Source organism: Gouania willdenowi, chromosome 3, assembly GCF_900634775.1.
Source record: "Gouania willdenowi chromosome 3, fGouWil2.1, whole genome shotgun sequence".
NCBI lineage: Eukaryota > Metazoa > Chordata > Actinopteri > Blenniiformes > Gobiesocidae > Gouania > Gouania willdenowi.
The window spans coordinates 34,924,731-34,952,315 of record NC_041046.1 but is presented as its reverse complement, the minus strand read 5'-3'; the positions used below and the strand labels follow the sequence as shown (position 1 = coordinate 34,952,315).

General features: G+C 37.3%; 1 protein-coding gene and 1 pseudogene across 1 annotated transcript; both read left to right on the top strand.

The window, feature by feature from the left end:
* Window positions 1–1,038: 1,038 nt before the first annotated feature.
* On the top strand, window positions 1,039–15,165 carry LOC114460604 (WD repeat, SAM and U-box domain-containing protein 1-like; annotated as a pseudogene).
* Window positions 15,093–27,331, top strand: LOC114480197 (bromodomain adjacent to zinc finger domain protein 2B-like). Its single transcript, XM_028474106.1, is given in 21 exon segments — window positions 15,093–15,105; window positions 15,154–15,197; window positions 17,063–17,128; window positions 17,476–17,616; window positions 18,486–18,740; window positions 18,899–19,055; window positions 19,058–19,121; window positions 19,806–19,880; window positions 19,959–20,187; window positions 20,278–20,340; window positions 20,855–20,999; window positions 21,943–22,397; window positions 22,399–22,629; window positions 23,638–23,860; window positions 23,863–23,889; window positions 24,003–24,158; window positions 24,871–25,029; window positions 25,123–25,450; window positions 26,001–26,124; window positions 26,210–26,356; window positions 27,068–27,331. Coding segments are annotated over 21 exon segments (3,282 nt in total). The 3' UTR covers window positions 27,248–27,331.
* The last annotated feature ends 254 nt before the right edge of the window (window positions 27,332–27,585 follow it).

The window sequence follows — 27,585 nt, the reverse complement described above, 5'->3', positions numbered from 1 at the left end:
ATACTGTATATCAAGACATTTCATATCATGACATGCAAATTGGGAATCGTATGGCAATGCACACCCCTAAGTACAACACATTAAAAAATAACCATCATGGATTATTATTGTTTTGTTTAGCTCTGTAACATTTACAGTAGTAGGCTCTCTCATGGGTTAAACCACTTGTGTCAGTTGTTGCTTAACACCATACCCATGATCCACCAATTATAATGTCACCATTTCACTTTAGGGACCTACTTAGCTCTGTAGATAGACATACACCATAAGAGCTGCAGTTTTTAAATGCTATAAACACAGTTGTGTTTTACAACTAAGCCCTTTTCAAACCTTCTGAAATCTCAAAGATTATAATGGCATACAGTCATATTTATGAGTATAAGCACGATTATCACAAAAAAACAAAATGGTCCATTACCATTGAACTAGTTGAAAATGCTTTAGAATAACAACTCATTCACACACCAATGGGACAGAGCTGCCAGTAGTCAACCATTGGGAACAACTTTGGGTTCAGTGTCTTGCTCAAGGACACTTTGACACATAGACAGGTATAGCTGTGAGTGTGTGTGTGTGTGACTTCACTACTAATACTGTACATCCATTTTTATTGATATTACTACAGTTTTGTTTTGTTTTTAATGTCATTATTTTTTAAATTTCAGTAACAAACAATAAATGGAAACATTTTACAAAATGATGAAGAAATATATAATGAAAAGAAAAAAATGTCAGGGGTTCAAAATACAGGAATCAATAAATACATAGTTCAGATGAAACATGTAAATAAATTTAAATCGTCAATAGTTTTACAGCTTTGTTGTTTAATGAATAGATTATGTGTATTGTATTGTTCTAACTCTAATATAAACATTTTAAGCGCCTATAGACATCTATAATAATTATTCATAATAAAGTTTGTTTTCTTAACACTTTAAAATGAATTTATTTCGCCTTTGGATCGCCTTGTGTCTGTTTATTTTCATTTTGTATATTATTCATTATAGAGGTCGATGGACGCACCCGTTGCGTCATGACGTCAGACTGGTCAAGTGACAAGCAGGAAGTGGTGAGGTAAACAAATAAACGAGAAAACAGCTGAAGGGAAGAAGGTAATTATTACCAAAGTGGCAAGTAGGAAAACCTTAATTCCTGACGTTTCTTTTGAATACAGTTTGTTTACTTGTCTTTTTCTTTTACTAGTTCTGTTGCTTAAATCAGAATTTCATCGCTGGGAAACACATTAGGTGTTAAATCTCGGATAAAAACTTGGATGAATTTGGGACCCAATGTTAGCTCGAAGCTTAACATAATGTCAAACACTGAGCGTGTCAGTGAGACGGTAATATAATATAATATAATATAATGTATATAATATAATATAATATCTGATTCTTTCGTTCATTGCTTACACCACCACACTGTCCTCTGGTAAATGGATATTAGCTGTTGTGTTTAAAGGCGGTGCACAGACCACGTGAGTTGATTTCAAACCTTTAATATAAGAGTTTTTTATTCTATTGTCAATCTTAGACTAAATAGCTAAATAGTTAATTTTACTGTAATTATAAAGTAACCACGGTTTGTTTTTTCAGTGTCAAAATTGATTATTTGCTGTGTCATTTATTGAGTAAATTTAGTGTAAACCACATGTGTAAATTGATGGATGGCTGTTGTGAGCACATGATAAATACATGTATATAAACCTGTTTTTACAAGAGATTCTGCTAAGTTATGTTTTTATTGATTTTATTCACTGTTGGTTTTGTTATTGCTCTCATCTGTTTTCTGCCCTTGTTTCTGTAGCACTTTGAGATTACTAAATGTAAAGTGCTATACAAATTAAAGTTATTATTATTATAATAATTAGTATAAATATTATATTAAAACACTCTTCAAATCAAAGTGTAAATCATTTCCACAAACAAGATTGTTTCATTGTGCAGCTCCTTATTTTAGTATGAAAAAAGATGTGAGATTATATATTGGAACTAAAGGGATTTTTAAAAAATCTTTAAGTTTTTTGTATGTTTGTTTCAGTCTAACAAAAACAAAAAACATAAATCCCAATTTAAAAATATATAACAAGACTGAAACAGGCAGAAGCAAAAAATGCCTATATGCTTTTTGATATGATTTTCTGTCATATATATATATATATATATATATATAATATATATTATATATATATATATGCATTTTAGTTTAACTGGAATGCATATTTGACTAAGTGAAAGTATAGAATTCAATTTAGGATTGTGGTGGTTTTATATATATAATCATTAAAAAATTCAAAAATGTATTTTCATTTTCAGAAATTTATGGCAACACCAAAAGACATTTTTTCTTGAATAAACTTTTTGATTGTTATATTAGATTGTTATACTGTATACTGTGACAAGTTGTGCCGGCTCATATATATATATATATATATGTTGTTTTAAAGTAAAATAATTAAAACATTGCAAAAATGTATTTTCATTTTTCAGAAATTTCAGGTAACACCAAGATTGAAAACACTGGGTTAATGAGTGTGTTAACGATTGTCTTTGTGTGTTAGACCACCTTGTTCTTTATAGTGAAACCCACAGGTGTAAATAGGTGGATGGCTGTTGTTGTGGCACTGGACACATGAGAATAACATGTATATTTACACTGTAAATCAAAAATATTGAGATGTGATGTTCAGCTTTTATAAGTTTTTTAAATGTCACCATTCAGGACCGTTTCTCCAAATGACGTCTCTAGTCTGCACTTTGCAACACCATCAGGACGATGTCAACTGGTGCGCCTTCTCAGCCAAACTCTTAGCCACCTGCTCTGGTGACAAAACTCTCAGAATCTACAACAGCCATGATTTCTCTGAGCTGCCCTTCTCTCTCCTCTGTGGGGACACGGCTACAGCGTCCACTGCTGCTGTTTCAGCGCCTGTGGACAGTTCCTGGCCTCATGCTCCACGGATGCCACCGTCGTGGTGTGGTCCATGGACACAGGGGAGATCGAAGGTGTCCTGGAGCATCCTGGTCGCAGCCTGTGAGGATCTGTGCTTGTCTCCGGACTCCCTTCACCTGGTTTCTGGTGCATCGGATGGAAGTTGGCTTTATGGGATCATCCAACCAAACAACTGCGCAGGTTAAAGGCACAGGGTGATGAAGCATTTATTCTCTCATTTTTAAAGTTTGAATCTTTACTTGTGGCATGCCAATAGTTGCACTCAAGGGTTTCTGTGCCAGGGTAGGGGTCAATTATAATTGTAGTGCGTAATTGATAAATAATTACAATTATGGTATATTATCAATTTAATAATATGTGTTTCCACCGTTATCGTAATTAAATTGTGATTGAGTTCAGAAAATGTACTTTCTAATTGTAATTGCCATGAAAATTCTATAAAAATTGTCAATTATAATTTAACGTAAACCTGGGGAACCATTTTACAGTCCTATGTACACTTCATATATGGAGTTAACAAGTTTTACAATATGTTCATATCAAGCTTTTGAACATTTTACCTTTTGAAAAAAATATTTAAACCTATATTTTCATTGATTAGGAAGCCTAATAAAGAATAAAGAAATTAAATGATGGATATTTGTGTTTTTAGTGTACTTTACAGCTGATTTAGTACCTGTTAGCAAAGAGATGCTAACAGAAAGCTAACACAAGAGGAAGGCTAACTTTTATTAGGTTATTTCTTTCAGGCTCAGTAATTGTGAATAATTTTAATTGAACTTTAGTAATTGAGAATGTAGTTGTAATTTACTTTCTGAGGATAAAAAAATCATTGTGATTAATTGAAATTGGAAAAAAAAATTGCTGGTAACTGTAATCGTTATTCGAAGTGTAATTGATAATGGTTAATTTAAAATGTAATTGTAACTGAAAAATGTCATTTTTTTTTTTTTTTTTTGTATATTCTGTTTATTACAGTTTTTCTTCTTTTTTACAGGAACAATTACACAAACATTACACAGTAAACAAATGATACTGCACCAACAACAACAATAATAACAGAGCCAAAATGTCATTTTTAATTGTGTAATTATAATTATAATTGAATTATACTTTTAGAGCCATGGATAAACATGTTCTATGGTTTACACATATGTAATTAACAGTCTTTAAAATATGTTTCATATTAAGCTTACATGTTAACCTACTTTTCTTATTTTACCATTTAAAAAAGAATTAAATCGATGGCTATACTTACAGAAAAAAGGGCTCAGACGCTCACACCAAAAAACATTAAAACTTTAACATTAGATCAATTAGATGATAGATTTTTTTGTTTTGTATATTCTAAAGCTGATTTAAGACATTGGTCAAAACCAACTTGTTATCATAAGAGATGCTAAACGAGGAATGCTATGTTTTTTGGGTTATTTATTAAAGGCTCAGTAATTGTGATTAATTGTAATTGAGAACAAAATTGTAATACATTTCAGGGAAAAAATAATGATTGTAATTGGGGAAAAAAGCCAGTCACTGTAACCATAATTGAGTTGTAATAAACATGGATAATTGAAGACGTAATTGTTGTTTAAAAATGTTCTGCTGTGTGTTGTGAAGGACGGGCAGAATGAGCGACACCACCATGGTTGCGTGCTCCTTCAGCCCCTGCAGCCAGATGTTCATGACCGGTTCTACCTTTGGAGACCTGCGTCTGTGGGACCTGGACATGAACCAGCTCCACGCTGAGAAAAACGCTCACGACCTGGGCGTCTCCTGCTGCACCTTCTCTCCCAGCATTCTAGTGGTGAGTGTCTTTTTATATTCCCCCATTAATAAAATGTTTTTACCCTTCCTTAGGGAGGGCTAGTGATGGTCACAATATGCACAAAAATAAATTAGCACTACAAGATAACTTTTTGTAATTAGCAAAGTTGAATTGAATTATTATTAAAAAAAATTAATAATTAAAACACAACACAGAATTTTAAACCACTGTATTCTAAACTATCACTTTCTAAAATATCAATCAAGTTCAAATAAAATGCAGTATAAAAATGTCTGAGGACTTGCAATTTGTCCATAATCTTGGCTGTTCCATATCTGTAACACAGCATTACAAACATGACCAAAAACTAATTCTAGAAGATAAAAAATTTCTTTTTTTGTGATCTTGAAATGGGGTCCTGATCCAAAAAAAGGATGTCCACGGTTTATACATTAATCATTAGATTCTGTTGCAGAAGCAACCTCACTATCAACTCTTTTTTCTGTGGGAAAAACAAAGTATACAAAGAAAGAACCCACAAACACTAACGTGGGACCAGGAATTGAACCATTGTTTTGCAAGCACTTAAAGACAAACTGTTTGGACATCTTTAAGGCTGTCTAAGTGAAGAATATCTGCTGCATCACATCCCACAGTCTAACTCAATGTGTGAAAGTAGGGGTGTTGAAAAATAATCGATTCGGCGATATATCATGATATTACGTCGTGTTATTCTCAGATCGATTCAAAATGCAACCATATCGATTTTTTAACCTTTTAATCTTCTTTTTAAACTTTAAATCAGTAATTACCTTTCAAGCAGAAAAGTCACCAATTCCATCTTCTACTTCTCCAAAAAGACGGCGCTCTAGCTCCGGAAAGGGGGTCTGGACTGTGAACAACAGCTGTCAGACAGCCCATCAAACACCATCTTGGCTCTGATTGGTTCTTTTTGCTCGGTCGCAGTGCATTCTGGCAATGAGCCTGTTTTTTTCACACAAATTACTAGTTTGATGTAAAGCTGCCCTTACATAGTAATGGTAAATGGACTTGATTTTTATAGCGCTTTATAACCACAGTGAAGCAGTCCCAAAGTGCTTTACATATCAGCTCATTCACCCAATCACTCTCACATTCACACACCAATGGGACAGGACTGCCATGCAAGGCGCTAGTCGACCACTGGGAGCAACTTAGGGTTCAGTGTCTTGCCCAAGGACACTTCGACACATAGTCTGGTACTGGGATCGAACCCCCAACCTCTCGATCAGAAGACTACCGTCTACCACCTGAGCCACGGTCGCCCCACATAGTGACAGCTTTAACAAATATGTCAAAAAGTCACTTTTATAAGAGTTGCAGACTGCACCTTTAAGCAAGCCCAAGGTAAACACAAGCAAACTGGGATGAATTTAAAAATGTGTTGACTGTAAATAAAACTGCTACCAACAAGATAGATTCCTCACTCTATTCTAAACAGTGGAAGAATAGACTGACTCAATGACATATTTTGGGTTTACATTGTTATTTAGGGGTTTAACATATTCTTGATTAGTGTGGGATGATAAAGGAAGAAGAAATCTATGAAAAACAAACTACATCATTGCTAATTAATTGTTGTGTTTATGTGTGAAGGGTGAGATATTGACTGCTGTCTTTGTGTGTGTGTTTTCACTTTCAGGCGGTCAGGTTGTGCAGTTTAACCTGGCTTCCTGTGGGCAGGACAGTCTGCTAAAGATATGGCTGATCAATAAGTTCACTTATGGAGGGAGCTGTAAGATCCATCTCATGCACACGTTAACGGGGCAGTCGGCTCCCGTCCTCTCCTGTGCGTACTCCGCAGACGGTCAGCTGCTCGTGTCGGGGTAAGAGCTCAGCTTGAAGAAAGTTAGTTAGAAAAACCTCATTTCAGTCGTTTGTACTTAAAGTTGTAATATTTTGAGAATAGTGGTAATTTTATGAGAATAAAGCCGTAATATGTTGAGATTAAAGTCATAATATTTTGAGAATAGAGTTGTGATTTTATGAGAATAAAGCCGTAATATGTTGAGATTAAAGTCATAATATTTTGAGAATAGAGTTGTGATTTTATGAGAATAAAGCCGTAATATGTTGAGATTAAAGTCATAATATTTTGAGAATAAAACCGTAATATGTCAAGATTAAAGTCATAATATTTTGAGAATAGAGTTATATTTGAATAGAATAAAACCGTAATATGTCTAGATTAAAGTCACAATATTTTGAGAATAGAGTTATAATTTTATTAGAATAAAACCGTAATATTTCTAGATTAAAGTCACAATATTTTGAGAATAGTTATAATTTTATGAGAATAAAGCCATAATATTTTTAGATTAAAATCATAATATTTTGAGAATAGTCGTAATTTTATGAGATTAAAATGTGTTAGTGATGGTTCAAAAAGCTCAGTATTTTTGCCATATGTGAAACCTAAAGAGAAATATAGTCTCACTAAATGCTGACAAGATCCTGTTTGTAATTTTATTTTATTCTCATAAATTTGACTTTATTCTCGAAATATTACGACTTTAATCTCTAAATATTTTTACTTTAATTGTATGAAATCACGGTATTATTAAGGTACGACTTTATTTTTATAAAATTACAACTTTATTTTCAAAATATCACGACTTTAATCTTGTAGTTTTCAGAATTTTATTTTAATTTTAATGTGGCCCTAATACAACCGTCGTATTTATCTATTTGACCTCCTATCAAAACAAAATATTTGGTAAATGCGCATTTTTACATACCTCACCAGATGTTAATAAACCAGATGGGGTTTGATCTATTATGCATCATATGATGGTGACTGAGTACTGCAGATATGATGATGCACTTCCTACACAGAGCCTCTGAGGGCGACATTCATTTGTTTTGTTAATCTTAAGCATTTAAACTTGCAACACAAAGGCAAAATTATTGTATTTATTTATTTATTGTCTTGGAGCGCATCATACAGAACAATTTCTGGCATGAACATAAAAGTAGAAAACACAACAACATTGAGCATGTAGAGTGATAAGCATTATTAAAGCATTATCTAGTCTAGTCAATGCACCATCAGCATCACCAGAATACTAATACTAAATGAGTATATAAAACAAAAAAACTAAACAATATTTAGTACAAAAAGTACACAAAACAACAACAGAAATGCACAAAAATTTACAAAACGGCTCCAAAAAACACAAATTACTCCAAAGAACATACATTACAGAAAATACACCAAACAACAAAAATATGAAAATGACTCAAAATACACAAAACTAAATATTTTCACCCAAAATGACAACATAAAATGCACAAACTACACCAAAAAGCTACAAAAATACTGAAAATGACTCCAGAATCACACTACAAAGGCACAAAAAACATAATTATACAAAAAATGCACAAAAACACAAGAGAGATGTACAAAAATACACATAATGACTCCAAAAAAATCTTAAAGCATTAGATCTAGTCTAGTCAATGCAAACATCATCCTTTCCTCAGGATTCCTAATCAATGAAAATATAGGTTTTATATTTTTGGTATGGGTACCTGAGCCTTTTTGTGTCAGTATATCCCTCGATTTTTGAAATTTATTTTTTAATGGTAAAATGTGGGAAAGCCTGATATGAAACATGTTTTAATAATTAATGTGTTGAAATGTACATAGAACTGGAACATTGTTCCCCAGTTTTAGCTTAAATTATAATTGCCTATTCTTATAGAATTTCCATGGCAATTACAACTAGAATTTTTGCATTTCCTGAAGAAAATGCAGTGAGGATGCATGTGCTGGCCCGCGTCGCACTACATTAGCATAGCATTAACCTAGCAATAGCCTTAAACGTTGTAATAACTTAGCAACAATCGCTAAAACCAGTTAGAAGTCCAGTTTATACAGTATTAAGTGTTAAAATCCCAGTATGGAATGAAAACCAGTTAAACCAGTTAGAAGTTCAGTTTTTACCAGTATTATGTGTTAAAATCCCAGTTTGAAGGGAAAACCCAGTTCAACCAGTTAGAAGTCAAATTCACACAGTAGTTTGTTTAAAAATCCCAGTTTGAAGGGAAAATTCAGTTAAACCAATTAGAAGTCCAGTTTATACAGCAGTATGTGTATAAATTCCAGTTTGAAGGGAAAACCCAGTTAAACAAGTTAGAAGTCCAGTTCACACAGTAGTTTGTTTAAAAATCCCAGTATGAGTTGAAAGTGAACAAACAGCTGAACATGTCAAAGTTTGAATGGTGGAAATCCATTAAAAAATGGCAGAGCAGTGAAGGATTTAAGTTGTTTGTGTTAGATGAGAACCTGCAAACTACACACAAGAAGAGGATTAGTGATGAAGAAGAGGGGTGATGATGAAGAGTAGAATTTTTGGCACATTTCAAAGTGTGAATGGTGAAAATCCTTTAAAAAGGTTGAAATGGGTTGAAAAAGTTGCAATTTGTTGAAAAAGTTTGAAAAAGGTTGAAAAAGTTAGAAAAGTTTGAAAAGGTTGAAAAAGGTTGCCCAGTTTGCCCTGTTGCCACCCCGTTTGCCCGTTGACCCGTTGCCCCGTTGCCACGTTTGCCCCCGTTGCCCCGTTTGCCAGTTGCCCGGTGCCCCCGTTGCCCAGTGTTGCCCCGTTGCCCCAGGTTCCCCCCCTGGCTGCCGCCGGCGCGGCTCCCGTTCCCATCCGGGGCCACCCCTTGGCCTTTCCATGTCAGTGGCGGCGCGCCCAAAGTTCCCAGGAAAAATCACTCAAAAAGTTGAAAAAGTTTTCAAACACTGAGATATAGCATTAGCATTGCGTTAACATTAGTATTGCGTTAACATTAGCATTGCGTTAACATTAACATTGCGTTAGCATTAGCATTGTGCTATTATTAGCATTGCGATATTATTAGCATTTTGCTAGCATTAGCATTTTGTTAGCATTAGCATTGTGCTAGCATTAGCATTGCGCTAGCATGTCGTTAATATTTACAATTGTGCTAACAAAGCATTGCGTTAGCGTTAACATTGCGCTAGCATTGTGCTAGCATTAACATTGCATTAGCATTAGCATTGTGCTAGCATTAGCATTGTGCTAGCATTAGCATTACGCTAGCATTAGTATTATGTTAGCATTAGCATTGTGCTAGCATTAGCATTGCGCTAGCATTAGTATTATGTTAGCATAAGCATTTCGCTAGCATTAGCATTGTGCTAGCATTAACATTGTGTTAGCATTAGCATTGCGCTAGCATGTCGCTAATATTTACATTGTGCTAACAAAAGCATTGCGTTAGCATTAACATTGTGCTAGCATTAACATTGCGCTAGCATTAACATTATGCTAGCATTTAGCATTGCGTTAGCATTAGCATTGTTCTAGCATTAGCATTGCACTAGCATTAGCATGTGTGTTAGCATTAGCCTTCCGCTAGCATTAGCATTGCGTTAGCATTAGCATTGCGCTAAGCATTAGTATTGTGTTAGCAATAGCATTGCCGCTAACATTAGCATTGCTCTAGCATTAGTTTTGGAATTCAAGTGGGGGTCCCCTGAATGTCTAATAAATTATTATTAAAAAATACTGATTAAACATGTATTTTTAAAACTTTTTCATTTTTATTGCCTTTTTCAAATTATAACCTTACACAACAAAAAAAATCCTGTATTCTACACTTTCACTTTCTCAACATAAATCTACTTCAAAATAAAAATGCAGAATAAAAATATCTGAGCTGATTATTCTTGTCACTTTCTCACTAATACTGGCAGAACAAACATGACAAAAGCTAATTCTGGAAAGAAAGAAAAAAAAGTCAATGGAGACACCAAAAAATTGATATTAAAATGGGGTCACAACCAGTGTTTGCTAATTACTGAAAAAAGTAACTAGTTTACTGTTACTAGTTACTTCATTCACAAAGTAACCTCAGTTACTATTTAGATTACTTACACCAAAAAGTAATGCGTTACTGGAAAAAGTAACTCTTGAGTTACTTAGAATTAAGAATTATTATTTATTTTGGGTCATTTGTGTCCATACAGCTTTCATATTAGTGCTGTAATATATAATATCCACTGTTGATCAAATTCTATAAACAACCATAAATGATGTGCATATAAAGCACAAAACAGCTGCTCCAAAATTAAACAGTATTTTTCAGCCTTAGCACAGTAATTTAAAGTAAGCTGTGCATATTCTAGGTTCACATTCTGCTGTTGAAATGCTATGAAAATAAATGTGGAAAAACTAATTCACAGCATTTTTCTCAGCACACACAATGCTAAACATATCAGGCTAATGAGCTGCTGTTAGCAGTGGACTCAGCAGCAGCGACAGGCTGCATATTTACAACAACATACTGTGCAGTAGTTTGGCTGACCTGTCCCAGTCACAGTCTGTCAAAATCCTGCCACAGTGTTAGCTTATCATCACTGATGCGTCTTTTTGGGAGACAAAAATAATGCGCGTATTTCCACTCTGTGGAACGCGTTACCATTACCGCCCAACACTGGGTCACAACCCAAAAAAGTTGGGAACCACTGATTAATGTCACATACATGTAGCCCTACGGTGGAAATTTGTTTCTGAATTTTATCTATTCTGTTGAGGTATAATATATAATAAAAAAAATAATAATAATCTGTAACCATGGGTAGTCTTACATCAGCTAATGTGTAATTTGTGGCAATGCATGGAGCCTCCTGACTTCTGGTCAATTTATATTCTAGTTTCCAATTTTCATTTTATTTATTCATGTACCCCATAACAATTTTGTACCCCTGGGGGTACCCATACCACACTTTGGGAACCTAGAAGTTAAAGGAATTCCAGCAAGTTAAATTAGTCTTTTATTTATTTATTTATTTTTAATAATATGTTAAGATTTATTTTTGGTCTTCCTCAGAGATGATTGCTTTGATGTATCCCTAGAGTTCTTTTTTCAGGAAAGTGTTCTACTAATGGCTTTCATGTGTCCAAGTTGGCCACACCCACAAAGAACTCATGCATTTTTTCTTTTTCACGTGAAAGAACCCGTTGGCATACATCAAAGCAATCACCTCAGAAGATTGACATTAGGCAGTTGTAACTTATCAGGGAGATCACATTTCTGGACTTTTTCTGAATAAATAAAGCCTTAATATGTTTTCAGACAACAAGGTAAGGTTTAAGACTGTATGTATGCACTTTAAGATTCTGAAGATTTTAATTTCCATTTCTCGTGCACCAGAAATTGCCCAACAGGCTGGCCAGATGAAAATTATGAGAAAACTGGAAAAGCAAGCGCTCGCATGCGCAGCCAAAGAAGCTCGAAAAGAAGCTCGAAAACAACAAGGTAAGAGCCTGCAACGAAACCGGCCTGTGATAGTCACTGACTTTTAGCTGCTTGGATCTCAGTAAATCAGTAAAAATCACTTTACAACACCAACCTGTCGTCTTTATGACAACAATTGCGTGGATATATTTTTCTACCATGAGGGAAGAATTCAATTTCAAATGTTTCTATCAGTTTCAAAATCAAGCAAATACGTGTTCAGGCTGTAAACTAATGTCCTTTAGCCACAGCAATCTGTGTTCAGACCCGGTCATAGCAGAGCGACTGCTACTGTTGTTGTTTTTCTAACAAATTTGTTATCTCACTACATAGAAACAGCCTCTGTGAGGATCACGGTGTTTAATTTTTTTTTTTGTAAAGGTTTTTAGCTCAAACTGCTTCAAAAGACAGCTCTTAAAAGAGTTGGCTTCACTTTAAGAGTCCAGAGATGGATTTAGAAGAGGCGTCCTCTATCGTATCGAGACTATCTCTCCACCACGAGGCCCGCTTGGAAACCGTTCCAATCAATGTGAATCAGTGATTGCATGCACACCTGGGGCTTTTAAAGCCCGTGCATGGCCACGTAGTGGTGTGTCTTAAAGAAATATCCACGTCAACTGTCCCAATGGGATCAGTCCCCGTACATATGGAATAGGTAACTGGGTGGAGAGATAGTCTCCTCCACTCAGAGAACCAAGGTTTACAACGTAACCGAACGTTACTTAGCCCTCTGCAAACAGAAACAAGTAGAAAAAAGAAACAATAAATCTAAAAATATGAAATAAATAAGAAATACAGAAATTACACGTTGCATTCCTAAAATAACACTCATTCAGTTTTAATATTTGACAATCAGATTTAAAAATTTGTGGATAGATGGGGTCACAATTGTTTGGAGGAGTTTCCATTGGAGTGTTTTTGGAGAATTCATTCCCCCATTGAAAATGATACAGTCCTTCCAGACTCTCATTTTATGAAACAAATTGCGATGAAATTGCAATCTGGGTCCGATCCGGATTAAACTTGGTGGGATCATTGAGGAATCAACTAGACATAACTGAGTCAAATTCAATAGAGATTGGTCAATTATAAACCGAGATAATAATTTTTGAATTTTCACCAATAATGGCATTTTTTTTATTTCTGAAAGTGATCCAGGATCAGTAAATTATCCAGATTTCTTCCAAAATTTGATGGAATCTGTCATTGTGTATAGTCTGTCTTTGGGTAAAATTTTTGTCAAATTCCGTGAAGTACTTTTGACCTAACCCTGCTAACAGACAACAAACAAAACGTATGCGGTTGAAAATATGACCTCCTTTGCAGAAATAGAAAGGTGTTAATTCCAGCAAGTTCAATTTGTCTTTTTTTTTTAAATAATGTGTTAAAGTTTAGTTTTACTCAGAAAAGGTTTTTTCAGTAAATGTACTTTACATTTGACTTTGATCTCCTGACATGTTTTGATTGTTTTGATCAAAGTAAATTTCTTGAAAAAAGTTGTGTGACTAAAGTAAACCTTGTCGTAAGGTGTTATACTGCTCTGTGTAGGCCTACTCTTGTTCTGAATTAATTAATCCCTTTCAATATGTTCCACTTTAATTTTCGGTGAATTCTTTAAAATGAATTATGTATAAAAACTGCACATACCTGAGATATGAACGCACATAGTAGCACAATACTTCCACCTTCCTGAAATGCTGTTTATTTATTTTTTGTTGTAGCTATCATGGCAGCGGAGGAGCGAAGAAAGCAGAAGGAGCAGGTCAAGATTCTCAAGCAGCAGGGTAAGTCCACCTCATCATCTTTCCCCTTATATTTTCTTTATAAAAAAAAAATCCTTTAGGACTTCCATATCCTTTCTGCCCTTCAGCAGCTGTTCATTTTAAGGCCTTTCTATTCTATTCCATCACCTGTTGTAGCAAATCTTGTTTTTGTGTCCCTTTGACTACCTCTGATAAAAAAAAATAAATAAAAAAGTGCTCAGAAAAAGGATTTTCCACAAATATTTGAAGATTGTGTTTCCTTCCTTCACAGCAAATTCGGCTGGAGAAGGAACTGAGAGCGCAGCAAATTTTGGAGGTAGAGAATCTGATCCAACTACACCACTGATTAAGCAGAACATTCCTGGATGGCTCCAGCCCCTCAGTCTATAGTGTTTTAATCTTCCTAAAGCTTATTGTTGAACAGCAGCATGCATTGGAGGGAGTTGCGTCTTCTTAGGCATAATTTCACATGGAACTAATGCGTCTTGGTTGACGGCTGTTGAGTATTAAAATGGCTGCTGCTGCCTCTTCAGACCGTATTTAAATTGGACAGAAAAGTCCTTTTTTAAATTCTTTTCCTCCATCAGACAACAGTAACATAATGGGTCGAGAGAAAAAAAGGTGGGCGTTTTCTACACACAAACACATTCTAAATGCATGCACATCTCACCCATGTGAAACACAACACACACACATGCACGCCACGCACATTTCCTCTGCCAGAGCTTCAAAGTGTTTTAGCAGGACTAAATCAATTCTGAGTTGACAACGGTTGGCAAGCCATTCTTAACAGGAGGTTTCAACATTTTCACAATTAGGTGTTAAAGAGATACATTATTCATTCACTGTGTTTTACAAATTTGACTGGCATTCAGAAGCATGAAATCTTTGCAACAAGCGGAAAACCCGCAAAACAATCAGTCAACGTGCTGCAAAAGCCGTCAGCCTGGACTGATTGATGTGTGTCTGTCTTTGTTGACCTTCTGAATCTTTATTCAAAGGCCAAACGGAGAAAAAAGGAAGAAGCTGTCAATGCCAAAATATTGGAGGCTGAAAAACGGATAAAGGTACGTTTGTTATCTCAATGAAAACACTAGAAATGTGTAAATGCATTGCAATCTTCATTAGCATGTGAGATGAGGCTTTGATTAAAGAAACCTCTAATTATATTGTATTAAACACATCTTGTTAAATACCTACATGTGCCCTAATGTGAAGCCTTTTATTCTTAAGCGCTACTTGGCAATGAATTTAGGATAGCTCTTTGAAAAGTGCTGAAATCACATCAGTCTCCTACCATTTTCATGATATCGGTGCGTTGAGGAATAGTGATTTTACTCTCATCTTCTCATTCTCGTCCTCTAGGAAAAAGAGTTAGAAGGCAGCAGGCGGAGATTCTCAAACACCAGGTAGGCACTTGGGGCAACTTGCTTGCTCTCCTAAACGTAGATTAAATAATTAAATCTAATAATGAGAAGCTGTCCGAGTGTAAGTGAAAGAAAATGTAAAGCTAAGGACAGTATATATATATATATATATATATATATATATGTGTGTGTGTGTGTGAATACCGAAGAAAAGTAGACACCCCTTTGAATGTTTTACCCTTTGGTTGCTTGTATGGCTTTTATCAAACGTAAAGGAACAGAATTCATAAATAGGAAAAAAGGAGGACTCAAGTAGAAGCACAAAACATTTCTTATTTAATTTTTCCCAAAAGGAACCTATTAGGTTTAATAAAAAACACATTCAATGTAACATATGTCTAGCTCCCTGCAGTCACAGCTTTTAGGAATATTAAACATGTTGGCCTATTGCCTTGTCTGGTAAATATTTCAATTTTTTTCTTCACTTAGTTTTTTCATGATGAAATCTAACTAATACACTCCAAAGAAATGTATTAATTTTAAAGATGTAGTCATTTTTTTGTTTCGACTATCAGTTTTCTATATAATACACAATATGACACTTCAATGTAGGTTCTACCATGTTAGCAGGTGAAAGTTACACTCACAACATGATGATTCCACACCATGTCTCACAGGGAGACATGATGTGCATGGTTTTTGTCCTCTAAAAATAGCATCTTATCTTTGGACCACATCCCAGTCTTCAACTAGACCAGGAATTCTCCTACAAGGAGAGGTCTGATTAAAACATGTCCCCAGATCTTTTTAGCCAAAGAAGGACAAACAAACAAACAAACATAAATAAATAAAGGCTAAAGTAAATAAATGACTTCCTTAGCAGATGCTGTAATTGAGCCGGATATTTCTTAGCACTTTTATTCATTGTAGTTTACATTATATAGATAAACCCATCAGAACAAGTCATTTATAATGCCAAAATCTGCTTGTATATTTTGTAATGGTCATTCCCAGGATTTTTGTGTTTGTTTGCGAATCAAACCGTAATGCTAAAATATAATTGCCTGGTGCTTAAAGTGCAGCTTGTTTTGTTTATTACAGTGACAAAACAATCCAGAGAAATGGGCCATTTTAGTCCCTATGTGCAGGAAATGTCCTTGGCAAAGCCCTAATAGTGGTAATTGTGTCTTTCTGGTGGATCACAGAGGGAATGACAGGCTGATACACCAGAGCAGGAAACCTAAAGAGATCAAATGATATGATAGTCAGTCACCAGTGATTTCAGTGCCCTTTTCCAGTAGGCTGTGTATGATTCACCAAAGAACATAGATGTCTCATCATCAGCAGTCACACACTGTGCGAATGCTTAAGCTGCCAAAAGCGCTGAGGTGGAACTGCTTCATTTTAGCTGCTCTTTACCGTCCATTTCTCATTGTCGTCCACCAGCCAACACTGGAATAACACATCAGAGGAATAGATACTTGCTCTGACTCCATGTTTCATTTTCTGATCTTATTGCCAGCGCGGCCTTCAGACGACTTCTAGAAGTTTGCGTTTATGTTGCTTATGTTTTGTCAGCTTTAGTTTTTAGAGGCGCCGTCACTGATTTCAGCTGCTTCTCTTTTTTTTTTTTTTTTTTCAGCCTGCATCACATCTACTTTGTATCGCATCTATGTGTTGCTTTTTTGGTTGTCATTGTACGACTGTACTCTTCACTTATGCTTCCACCATACATGTGAAAGTGTATATTTGTGAAGTATCATTGTGTGTTTGTTTGAAGTTTGGTTCCTCTATTGAATTTTAGTGCATCAAAGTGTTACATCGTTGTGTGTAAAGCAAAGCCAACCTTGAGGACTGGATTGGGCCGTGTGTGCTGTTTTAATGTGCTTGTTGTTTTGTGTCTCTAGGAGAGGGAGAGGAGGCGGGAACTCGTAATGCTGATGAAGGCCGTCGAGGCCCGCAAGAAGGCCGAGGTACTTTCTATGCACATATTTAAATGCAGAACTGTACCAGTGCACACAGTCCACTCCATAGAAGAAGTAAAAAAAAAAAACAGCACGTCATTATTCCATGGTTTTCTTTTTCTTCCCCCCCTTCATTCATTTCCCCCCACACACTTACCAAGTCAAAAGATTTTGGCCCTTAAGCACTTTTTCTTTGAATGCGCAGCAGCATTATGCTGAATTCTAACACTGCTCAGCAAAGTGAAGTAAACCCTCTTGTCTGTTTGCACATGCACACTCAGGCAAATGCACCACACAAACACACAAACACACACACATACACGATCTAATGCCTCATTGAATTTTGAACTGTCTAGGAGCGCGACCGCTTGCGGCAGGAGAAAAGGGATGAGAAGCGTCTGAACAAAAAGCGCAAACTGGAGCAGCGGAGGCTGGAGCTGGAGATAGCGAGAGAACTGAAGAAACCAATCGAAGATATGTGTCTCTCTGACCACAAGGTTATTATTTTTTATTTTATTTTTTTCATTAATATTATGTTATTAATAGATAGTCAGGTGTTAGACCACACATTAACTATACCATTACTAGTTTAAATGGGATAATGTGCACCTCCAAGTGGTAATAACCAAATACTGCAATTTGGAAACTAACCAAATATTGACTTTGAAATTCAATCTTTTGCTTACAATTGAATATGCAAAAGCAGATATACACAGTCACAATCCTCCGTCATTCCCCATTTATTGTTATTATTATTATAAATATACAATTTTATTTTACATTTAACCAGGCTATGTCGATAAGCTGACGATTACCCATCATTCAAAAATTAAAAGATCCCTTCTTGTGAATCAACTTGACAGAGAACAAAATTAGCACCAAAAAAAACAAAAACAACAACAACAACAAAAAACATCCAAACTGGGAAATTTCTATTAAAATTAGTAAACCCCTGGTAGCTTTATGAAATCACCATTGTGGTATTAATCTCCATACAAACAATGATTATTTTTTCTAGCTTGGCACAGGCTGCTGTTTAAGAAATTAAACCAAATCATTGCTGCTTTCTAATTTATAGAACTGTAGATAATGCCAAGAAAGCTAACTCACCTCATTTCTCCTCTATAAACAAATAGGAACTATTGTCCTTCTGATTACCTAAAGAACCATTGAGAACCAATTATTTTTTGCAATGACGACTTGTGTCAGAAGATATTTGACAAGATACAAAAATTACAAGCACACAAAATGATCAAGTAATAGTATTTAGCCTGATGATGGTGTCATACTATGAATGCATGAAATAAAATAAAAAATTAAGCAAAATTCTATCAGTGCTAACTTTGGATCATGGTCTTGTGTGCAGGCTCTCCCAGAGTTTTCCCGCATGTCTGGACTCATCCTCCCAGGACAAGCCGTGTCCAACTGCCTCATGCTGATGAAATTCTTGCGAGGCTTTGGAAAGGTGTTGGGTCTAGACCTGAACGCAGATGTGCCTACGTTAGGGATGCTGCAGGAAGGTCTGCTCAATGTAGGGGACAGCATGGGTCAGGTCCAGGACCTTCTGGTCAAAATGCTCTCCCTGGCAGTCTGTGATCCTGGTTTGCCCCCTGGACAAAAGGTGAGTCCTGCTTTGTTCTGGCATATGGATACTAATCTTATTTGTATTTTTATACCAAGAACAATGAACACGAGCACAGCATGCACAGATGTGCAACTACTTTCATTTCAGCATGTTTTTAAGGATTTTCTTTTTTTTTTTGTTTCATCTTTTCTCAGACAAAAACCATGCTGGGTGACCACCTGACTAATGTTGGCATCAACAGGGATAATGTCTCTGAGGTGTTACAGATGTACATGGGCGTGCACTGTGCCAACACAGAACTGGCTCCTCTGGCTCTTAGCTTGAAGACCAAGGCCTTCCAGGCTCACACACCAACCAAAAAACCTCGATTCTTGGCTTCCTGGCCAACGAGCTGGCCTGCAGCAGAGCTGTTATCAGGTGAGAGAAGCAGCAGAAACTGAAGGGTCTGAACACTGATCAGTACATGTTGGCTGGAAGCTGCTTATTTACATACTTGCAAACAACTTTCAGGTGTTTGCGATGTTTTCTTTCCGTCTTAAGGGGAAATTCTAACTTTTATCAACAATTTAAGGCAGTGGTTCCCAACCTTTTTTGGATCGTAACCCAATTTTGATATCAAGAATTTCTGGCGACCCTCGACATTTCTTTTTCAAGAATTAGTTTTTGATCATGTTTGTTATTACGCTCTACAAATACAGAGCAGACAGGATGAGTGACAAATATCTGAGTGCCAGCTCAAATATTTTTTTTTTTACTGCATTTATTTGAATGATATTTGAGAATACAGTTTCTCAGATTGTGTGTTGTTTTAATTTTAAAAAGTTAAAAGTAAAAATTTCAAAAATGTTTTTTTAATCAGACCCCGAGGTTGAGAAATACTGATTTAAGGCATATTGTCATCTACTGTAGGTCCGTTTGTATTACTAAACATTTGAAATATCTAATAGCAAATTAATTTTTGTTTCACAAGTCGCTGTCTGGTGATGAGTAATTTACAAAAAACATATTAAAAATGTGTGACTTTGCATAGCCAAAATTTCATTGACTGACCTTAATGGAGTTATTCCTTGTAATGATCGCCATATTTTTATCCTCCCTCAGTGAGATTGACAAGAGCCTGGATCAGATGGCAAACATGAGGAAGGACGAGATCATCATGGAGGGGAAACTAAAAAAGTAAGTCGTCATTTCTCGCATTTCAGTGTCTAAACTCCTTCATGCGTCATCACTGTTTGTGTGTGTGTTTTATGAAAGATTGAGGGCCATCCACGCCAAACACTCTGGCAAGAGGGAGGCCAACGTGTGTGTGGAGGAGAACCAGTCTGTCGGCACTCCTTCCTCCTCAGCCAAACGCAAGAGAAAGATGAACGACAGCGAAGAAGACGACGACAATGAAGACAAAACCGATGACCAGGTAGAGGAAGAGGAGGATGAGGAAGAGGAAGAAATTAAAAAGGTTAAGAAAATAGAGACTTGTGACGAGGTAATTTGATGCAACAACTCAAAAAAAAAAAAAAAGAAGCCACATTTTAGAAAGCATCTCCTAACCGTTGCATTTATTGTGTTTAATCAGGACGAAGTCGAACAAGCCACCAGTCTGGAAGAGCTGGAGAAGCAAATTGAGAAATTATCCAAGGTGAGCTCCTCCTGAATACGAACAAAGACTGTGACAAAGGCAGTACTCATTAATATAAATGTCTAAAAACTCGACGCATGCTGGGTTGATGCTGATAACGTGTGATTGAATGTGCTAAACACAAAAAAGATTAAAACAGTCTCTTGGGAAGATGGCAATGAAAAGATAAAGCACAAAAACATGCTGTACTATCAGTGCGTTGGCTGTACTGTTATATTACTATGTGCTTTTTTAAAATTCTACACACACACACAATTTTTGTGCAGTCTATTTTAATATACGTTTTGTTTTGCATATAACACAAACATGTGTTTTGTACATTGCCCAAACATGCATGCTGACACAGGGCTATTTGCTGATGAGGGCATTAATTAACCAAATAAATGACCTCATTACTGTAGCATGCATTAGCTGATATATATTACAGCGATCACAAAAAGGACATTAAAGTTACATGAATGTCTTCTATTTACAGCTGGACTGTTTATATCATTTGAGTTCATTTGTTTTGCAGCAACATCATCAGACCAGACGGAAGCTGTTTGAAATATCTCACTCCCTGCTCTCCATGATGTATGGCCAGGACCGATACCGCCGCCGGTACTGGGTGCTTCCACACTGTGGCGGGGTTTTCATTGAGGCCATGGAAAGTGGAGAAGGTGGGCACACACACGCACACGCACACACACACTTATACAGCGCTTTTTTTTTGTGGAGACTCAAAAAGCGTTACAGAAACCATTATTTATTCACACCAGTCACAGTCAAATAAAACTTGTTGCAAAGTTCATGAACAGATAGGAAATATTTTTTGAAGAATGTCATGATGATGACATGATTTGGTTTTAATTTTAGGCCGGCATGTATTGTCAGTCTCTTTGGCACTTGTAGCTTTTTAATTAGGAAATATTGGTCTTTGTGATATTTTTTATTGCATATTTTATATTCATTTGAGTTGAAAAGGTCAAAACCAGCGTATATGTAAATATGCAGTGTTAGTCAAATAAAAGCATTTTTTAAGCTGTTTTTTTGGGGAGGGTATTTTTTGCCCTTTAAAAATATAATCCTGTATCGTTATTGTGAGCCCAGTATCATCTATTGTATCGTGAACTTTATATCATCCCAATCCTGCATCATTCGGTTCATGTCACTTGATTTACATTGTTTCTTGTAATAAGTTACACTAAATAACTTTTACAACAGGGCATGTGTTGGGTCGTTGGATTTTCATGTTTAATACCTTACTACCTCACAAAGGAGCTATAAATTATCCTGAAAATTCTCATTAGTGAGAACGACTCTTTACCAAAAGCCTGTGAAGCGTGAGGACACTTTAGGGAAAGCTTGGGTAATAGTTAGAAATGGTCCTCAAACTCTAAAAAATATTTAAAAATCAGGTTGTGAAGTTTGATTATGCAGAGGACCGTAATCAACACACTGTCTGTCAGCCCTGTGATTTATCCTTGTGGCTAATGGAGCTGAGATTTAATTTATCCTGTCCCATGATAAGTAGGTATAGATGACTAAAGAAGGCTCAATGTTAAGTGCTTGGCTTTTGTATCAGAATATTTAGTTTCTAAATCCATACATTGTTTTGTGCAGCCCCAGAGGAGCTGGAGGAGGAGCGACAGAGAAAGAGGAGAAAAATGGAGGAGGTGATAGTCAAAGAAGAACCTCAGGAAATGGACCTGCAGAAGGAGAAACCCACTAGCATGGACAATGACAACACGGACAATGGCAAAGAAAAGTCCGGGGGAATGGGAAGTCCCCACGTGAGACAAAACGGGAGTCCTGGAGGAACTCCTATCGCTCCAACCACTGTAGCATTTTCCTCCCCCACTCGTAATACCCCAGAGCCAGCAGCAGCAGCCACTCCCTCCACAGTGACCACTAACGACACTCCAAACATCTCTCCCTCGGCTTCCACCTCCTTGTCTACTCAGTACCCACCTGCTCCACGTGAGAGTCCAGACGACACCCCTCCAACTTCCTCCCCTGCTCCGTCGCCTTACCTCTCATTCCAGACCAACGACCAGCTGCTCCGAGTCCTGACGGAGAGAAGTGGACACTGGTTTAGTTTACTCCCTCGGAGCCCCTGCGACATCTCCTCCCTCACCACAACACCTCCAGGAGCTTCACGTGTGTCTCCTCAGGCCTCCTCCACCCCTGGCAGACCCAGATCCCCCTCCTCCGTCCCCTGCACTTCCTCTAACGCCTTCTGCTGCCTCAGCCTCAGCGAGTCCACTCCACCCAGCTGGTCTTCTCAACTACCCACTGTCTGCTCTACAGGTAAGGCTGCTCTGGATAATTATGGGCATACTCTCACATACTTGCCTGTTTTTTAGATTATACTTTTATTTCTTTGTGTGTCCCGATACAACTTTCTCACTTCCGATACAACACCTTGTGTGTTAGCCAATACCGACATTAATCCGATCCGATATCAGCACAAATCATTAAATACTTTTATTACTTTCTTTGTAGTGTGTAATCTTAAAAAATGCTTGATCAAGTGATATTACTCGAACAGAAAACAATAGTCATCAACCTTAGGTATGAGAAAAACTGACCCATTTGTTATTATTCAATGGGTTACATACATTTGAATTTTAAATATAAGATTATTTTACAATTTAATAAAATAAATATTAACACTTTACTTGAAGTTTTATACATAAGACTGACATTACGCTGTCATCATTATGACATGACACCTGTCATTAGCATGAATAAGGTGTCATAAAGGCTGGCATAAGTGTTGTTATTTACTTTAACGCCACTAGATCCCTCTACCTAACCCAAAAATGCCAACAATAGCTCCAAAGTGTCATAATTTAGTGAAAGGTGTCATAATTTAGCGATCAACACTTAATGACAGCCTTCATGACACCTTATTCATGCTAATGACAGATAATGACAGCGTAATGTCAGCCTTATGTATAAAACGTAAAGTAAAGTGTTAACAATACATTTTAAATATTAACTAGAAAAAGCCTCGATTAATTCAATAAAACAATTCATCTTCTATCAAAGATTTTAGACGCAGCTCGATATATGTATTAAGTGATGTTGCCACCCACTGGTTGTTATGCTAACGACAGGTTTGTGTGCGCATTTTGGGACAGTTATTTAAAAAATCTATCTTGACAGTAGAGGAAGATCTTTGTGAATAGACAAACATGTCTAACCGTACAAGGTCACAGCTGTTACTTTGCTTTCTACAAGCTTACATAAAATGCTCCTTTTTTTGCTATTTTCCACCTTCCTGACCCTGTGGCTTTTCCTTTCATCCCCCAGGAGAAGTCGGGCGGATCATTGCTCGGGGTTCCTTTAGGAAGCTGGCACAGTGGTGTAATCAGTCCCAACCTGCCGCTGTGCAGCAGTCCCAGCCCAATCCAGGGTCACTCTCTAGAGGCCAACACGGCAGCGAGCGTTGCCAGTAAGAGTGAATCACCTTTACCTCGCATTGAGAAAAGCTCCGCCATGCCCTCACCTGCGTTCGAGATGCCCAAATGCCTCGACCACCTCAGCCCTCAGCCATTCCTGAAGGTGAGGCACAAAACTACAAAATGAAACCTAAGTTTTGTCACTGTTTATCTGTTCATGTATCGTTTATTTCAGCGTCTTTGGTCTTTAATGAGCTTTTGTCCTAAATGTCTCAGAGATGCTGACAGGCTGGTGGCGAGTGTCTGACATTGAACAGTTAAGGGCCCTTGTCAACACCCTCCACAGTCGGGGAATCAGAGAGAAGGTCCTGCACAAGCAGATGCAGGAAGATATAGAAATCATCCACCAAGCGTGCACCGAACACAGGGACGGTAAGTGATGCATTCGAGGTTGGAACAGCCCACAGAAGTGGTCATTATTTACACTTTCCTTGAAAGCAGGAGTTCTCAACCTCGGGTTCAGGACCCCATTTGGGTTCACCAAATGCCTTCGAGAAATTAAGAATATTTTTTGAAGAATTTGAGTCAGTTTTTGCAACTATGCAAAACTTGCCATATTGTAACGTATTTTTGTCAGTTTGTCTTGCCATATTTTTGCTCCTTTTAATGCATTTTTGCTACATTACTCCCATTTCTTCTGCCACTTCTGCATCAAATTTCAATGGCTTTTCTGCAATTATAAGCCCTTTCCAGCACTTTTCCCTCCCAATGTCACATCTGTAGACTCATTATTGTCACTTTTAATCTCTTTTAACCATAATTCATGCTTATTTTTTGCCAATTTAGCCACATTCACGATTTGTTATTCCCATTATTTGCCAGTGTAAACTAATTGTTCCTGTTAAAATTACATTACCCTCCAAATGCTCTCCCCTTTATTTCCCCTTATCGATGGTCCTGTCTCATGTCTGTGTTCAACCACCTTTAGGTACGGTGGGGGTCATCAGTCACTGGCACCTTTATTTTGGGGGTCGTGGTCTGAAAAGGTTGAGAACCACTGCTTTACAGGATGTAAATGTTCTGACTGCTTGTATGAAGCCTTTGGGTTTGTGGTTGATGAGTCTCTGATGTGTCTCTTATGAAGTGGCTATGATTGAGCGGCGTGAGCTCGAGGAGAGCCAGGTGAGCGTGGAGTCAGTGCGAGGCTGGTGTGTGGAGGAGCAGGCGATGGAAATGGACATAGCCGTGCTGCAGCAGGTTGAGGAGCTGGAGAGGAAGGTTACAGCCGCCAGCTTGCAAGTCAGGTGAGACATTGGATTGTGAAAGTGCTTTGAAAAAAAACTTGTGGTGTGACATGCTCAGAGGTTACAACAATAAGGAGTTCATTTTATTCAGCAGGGATGGACGTATCCCGACCCCCAGTCGGAGCGGAAGGACCTGGTGTATTACGAGCACAAGCCTCTCACCAAAACGACTCCAGCTTCAGACAAGGACTCTAAAGACTCCAGAGAACATCCCGAGGAGCGGGGGGAGAAGGGCGGGGTGATACGTCACCTGGACAACCCGCTGGACATAGCAGTGACCCGTCTGGCCGATCTGGAGCGCAACATCGAGAGAAGGTACCTGAGGAGCCCCTTAGGTACCACCATTCAGATCAGGCTGGATAATGTGGGTACGGTCACTGTCCCTGCACCCGCCCCATCCAGTGGTGCTGACAGGGAAGGGTAGGTCATTTCTCCAACCAAAGCTCCCAACTCTTCCACTAAGTCCTTTTCCTCTTTCTGTGTTTGTTTCAGTTTCCCACACCAGTCCACCGGTGGGGGTCTTTGTTCACAACATGCTGGCTTGTTTTGCATTTGTGTTTGTTTTGGGCTCTTGTGCAGTTTATTTCTTAAGGAGGAAAGGAAGGAGATCTTCTCTGTATTGTCACCTTGTTTACAGTTGTTGTTTTTTACATCTGCATGATGTTGTGCAACGTAACTTTGATTGTGGGCAAACCTTTGGCCACCACTGATCAACATACACTCACTCTTTCTGCATGGGCGTTTGCCTTTTAATGTGGCAAAGATTGGTGTGTTTTCTGTCTGCCACCCCCCGCACACCCTGACCCACGTCGTTCTGCCTGCACATCTGGTGCTCTTTATGGTCTGCTGATGGCACCTGGCTCCACTGTTTGTGTGTTTAGGAAAAGATTAATCCACATAATTACACACTTATCAGCAATACCAGGCTCTCATGATCTGCTTTGGTCTTCCTCTCAGGGGTGAAGAAGAGGTCACAACGCGGAATGAAGGTTTGGAGAAAGGCTCTCGGTGAGGTACGCAGTGCGGCTCAGTTGGCCATGTGCATCCAGCAGCTTCAGAAGTCCATCGCCTGGGAGAGGTCCATCATGAAAGTGGTGAGAAACCCACACACTTTCTTCTCAGCTAACTGTCATTAGATAGAGGCTTTTCCTGTATTAAATGTGTGCTCTTATTTTGTAGTACTGTCAGATTTGCAAGAAAGGGGGCAACGATGATCTCCTCCTGCTGTGTGACGGCTGTGACAAAGGCTGTCACACTTACTGTCACAAACCCAAGATCACCAGCATCCCGGAAGGTGATTGGTACTGCCCAGCCTGCATCTCTAAGGTATCTGAGCATTTCATTCTGCACCAGCATCTGCCTCCAGAAGTCAATAAATACTGGCTCACAACATTAGATTTACACCACTTATATACATTTTAAGCAAAATGTTATTTCTTTTTGATGACTATTCTAGTTTCAACAGATGTTTACAGATGTTTTTTTTTTTTACTTTTTATTTATTCAGAATATGTTTTCTTCAGAACAGTGAGATGTACTGCACATAAAGACAAGGACATATAAAAATGGAATTATCCATGCATCAAGCTAAAAAAAATATTTAAATTAAATAAAAAATGAAATAAACAATGTATCTAATGAAGTAATAAAATCATATATCTAAATTGATGAGGAGTCTAGGGCCCATTCAGTTTTTTCAAAACTGGCTTCCAAATATTCCTAACTTCAATAGTATTCTTGGTGTAATCGGGAATAATAATTTGTTTAACTTGGATTTTTTATTAGTTTTTTGTTTTGTTTTTTTTTACAAATATATATATATATATATATATATATATCAACAAGATTTGTTTTTTTAAATTCAATACTTAAACCTAGTCACATCTAGTTACAGAATAACGGATTGGTTGGTGGGCTCAGCAAAAAAAACTAAAAATATATTAATGTGTAAAACGGATCATTGATCAATGTGTGTACCATAGTTACTTTTAAAATTTTCCTGACTCACACTTAAGTTTGCATGGTTTATTTCCTCAGGCAAGCGGCTCAACCCCAGCCAGTGCCAGCAGCCCCCCGAAAAAAGTAGCAAAAGACACCAGCAAGAAGAGGAAAGCCGAAGAGAGCTCACCTGGAGCCAATCAGGAGGGCCCCACGAGTGTGAAGAGAGCCAAGACGGCTCGAGATAACAACAGGGATTTGGGATTGTGCAGGTATTAACCTTGCTGAAACTTGTCTTTCTTATGAGGAATGCATTCTCAATAATAAAAACCTGTGTCCACTAACTGCAGTGTGACCACAAATTTTTAGCTTCCATCATTTTTACAGCTTTAAATCATATCAGACCCAAAATGGTTCATGTAAATGTGCTTATTAGGGATTAAAAAGAAGTTACTTTTATTCCTATATCCTTTTACCAAAGTCAAACACTGATTCACTAAATGTTTACATCTCTAGTCACCTTAATGTAATGAAATTAATATTTATTGCACATTATCAATCTTAATTGATAGTTATACAATTATTTCATTTTTGTCATCTATGTATTGGATCTTTCC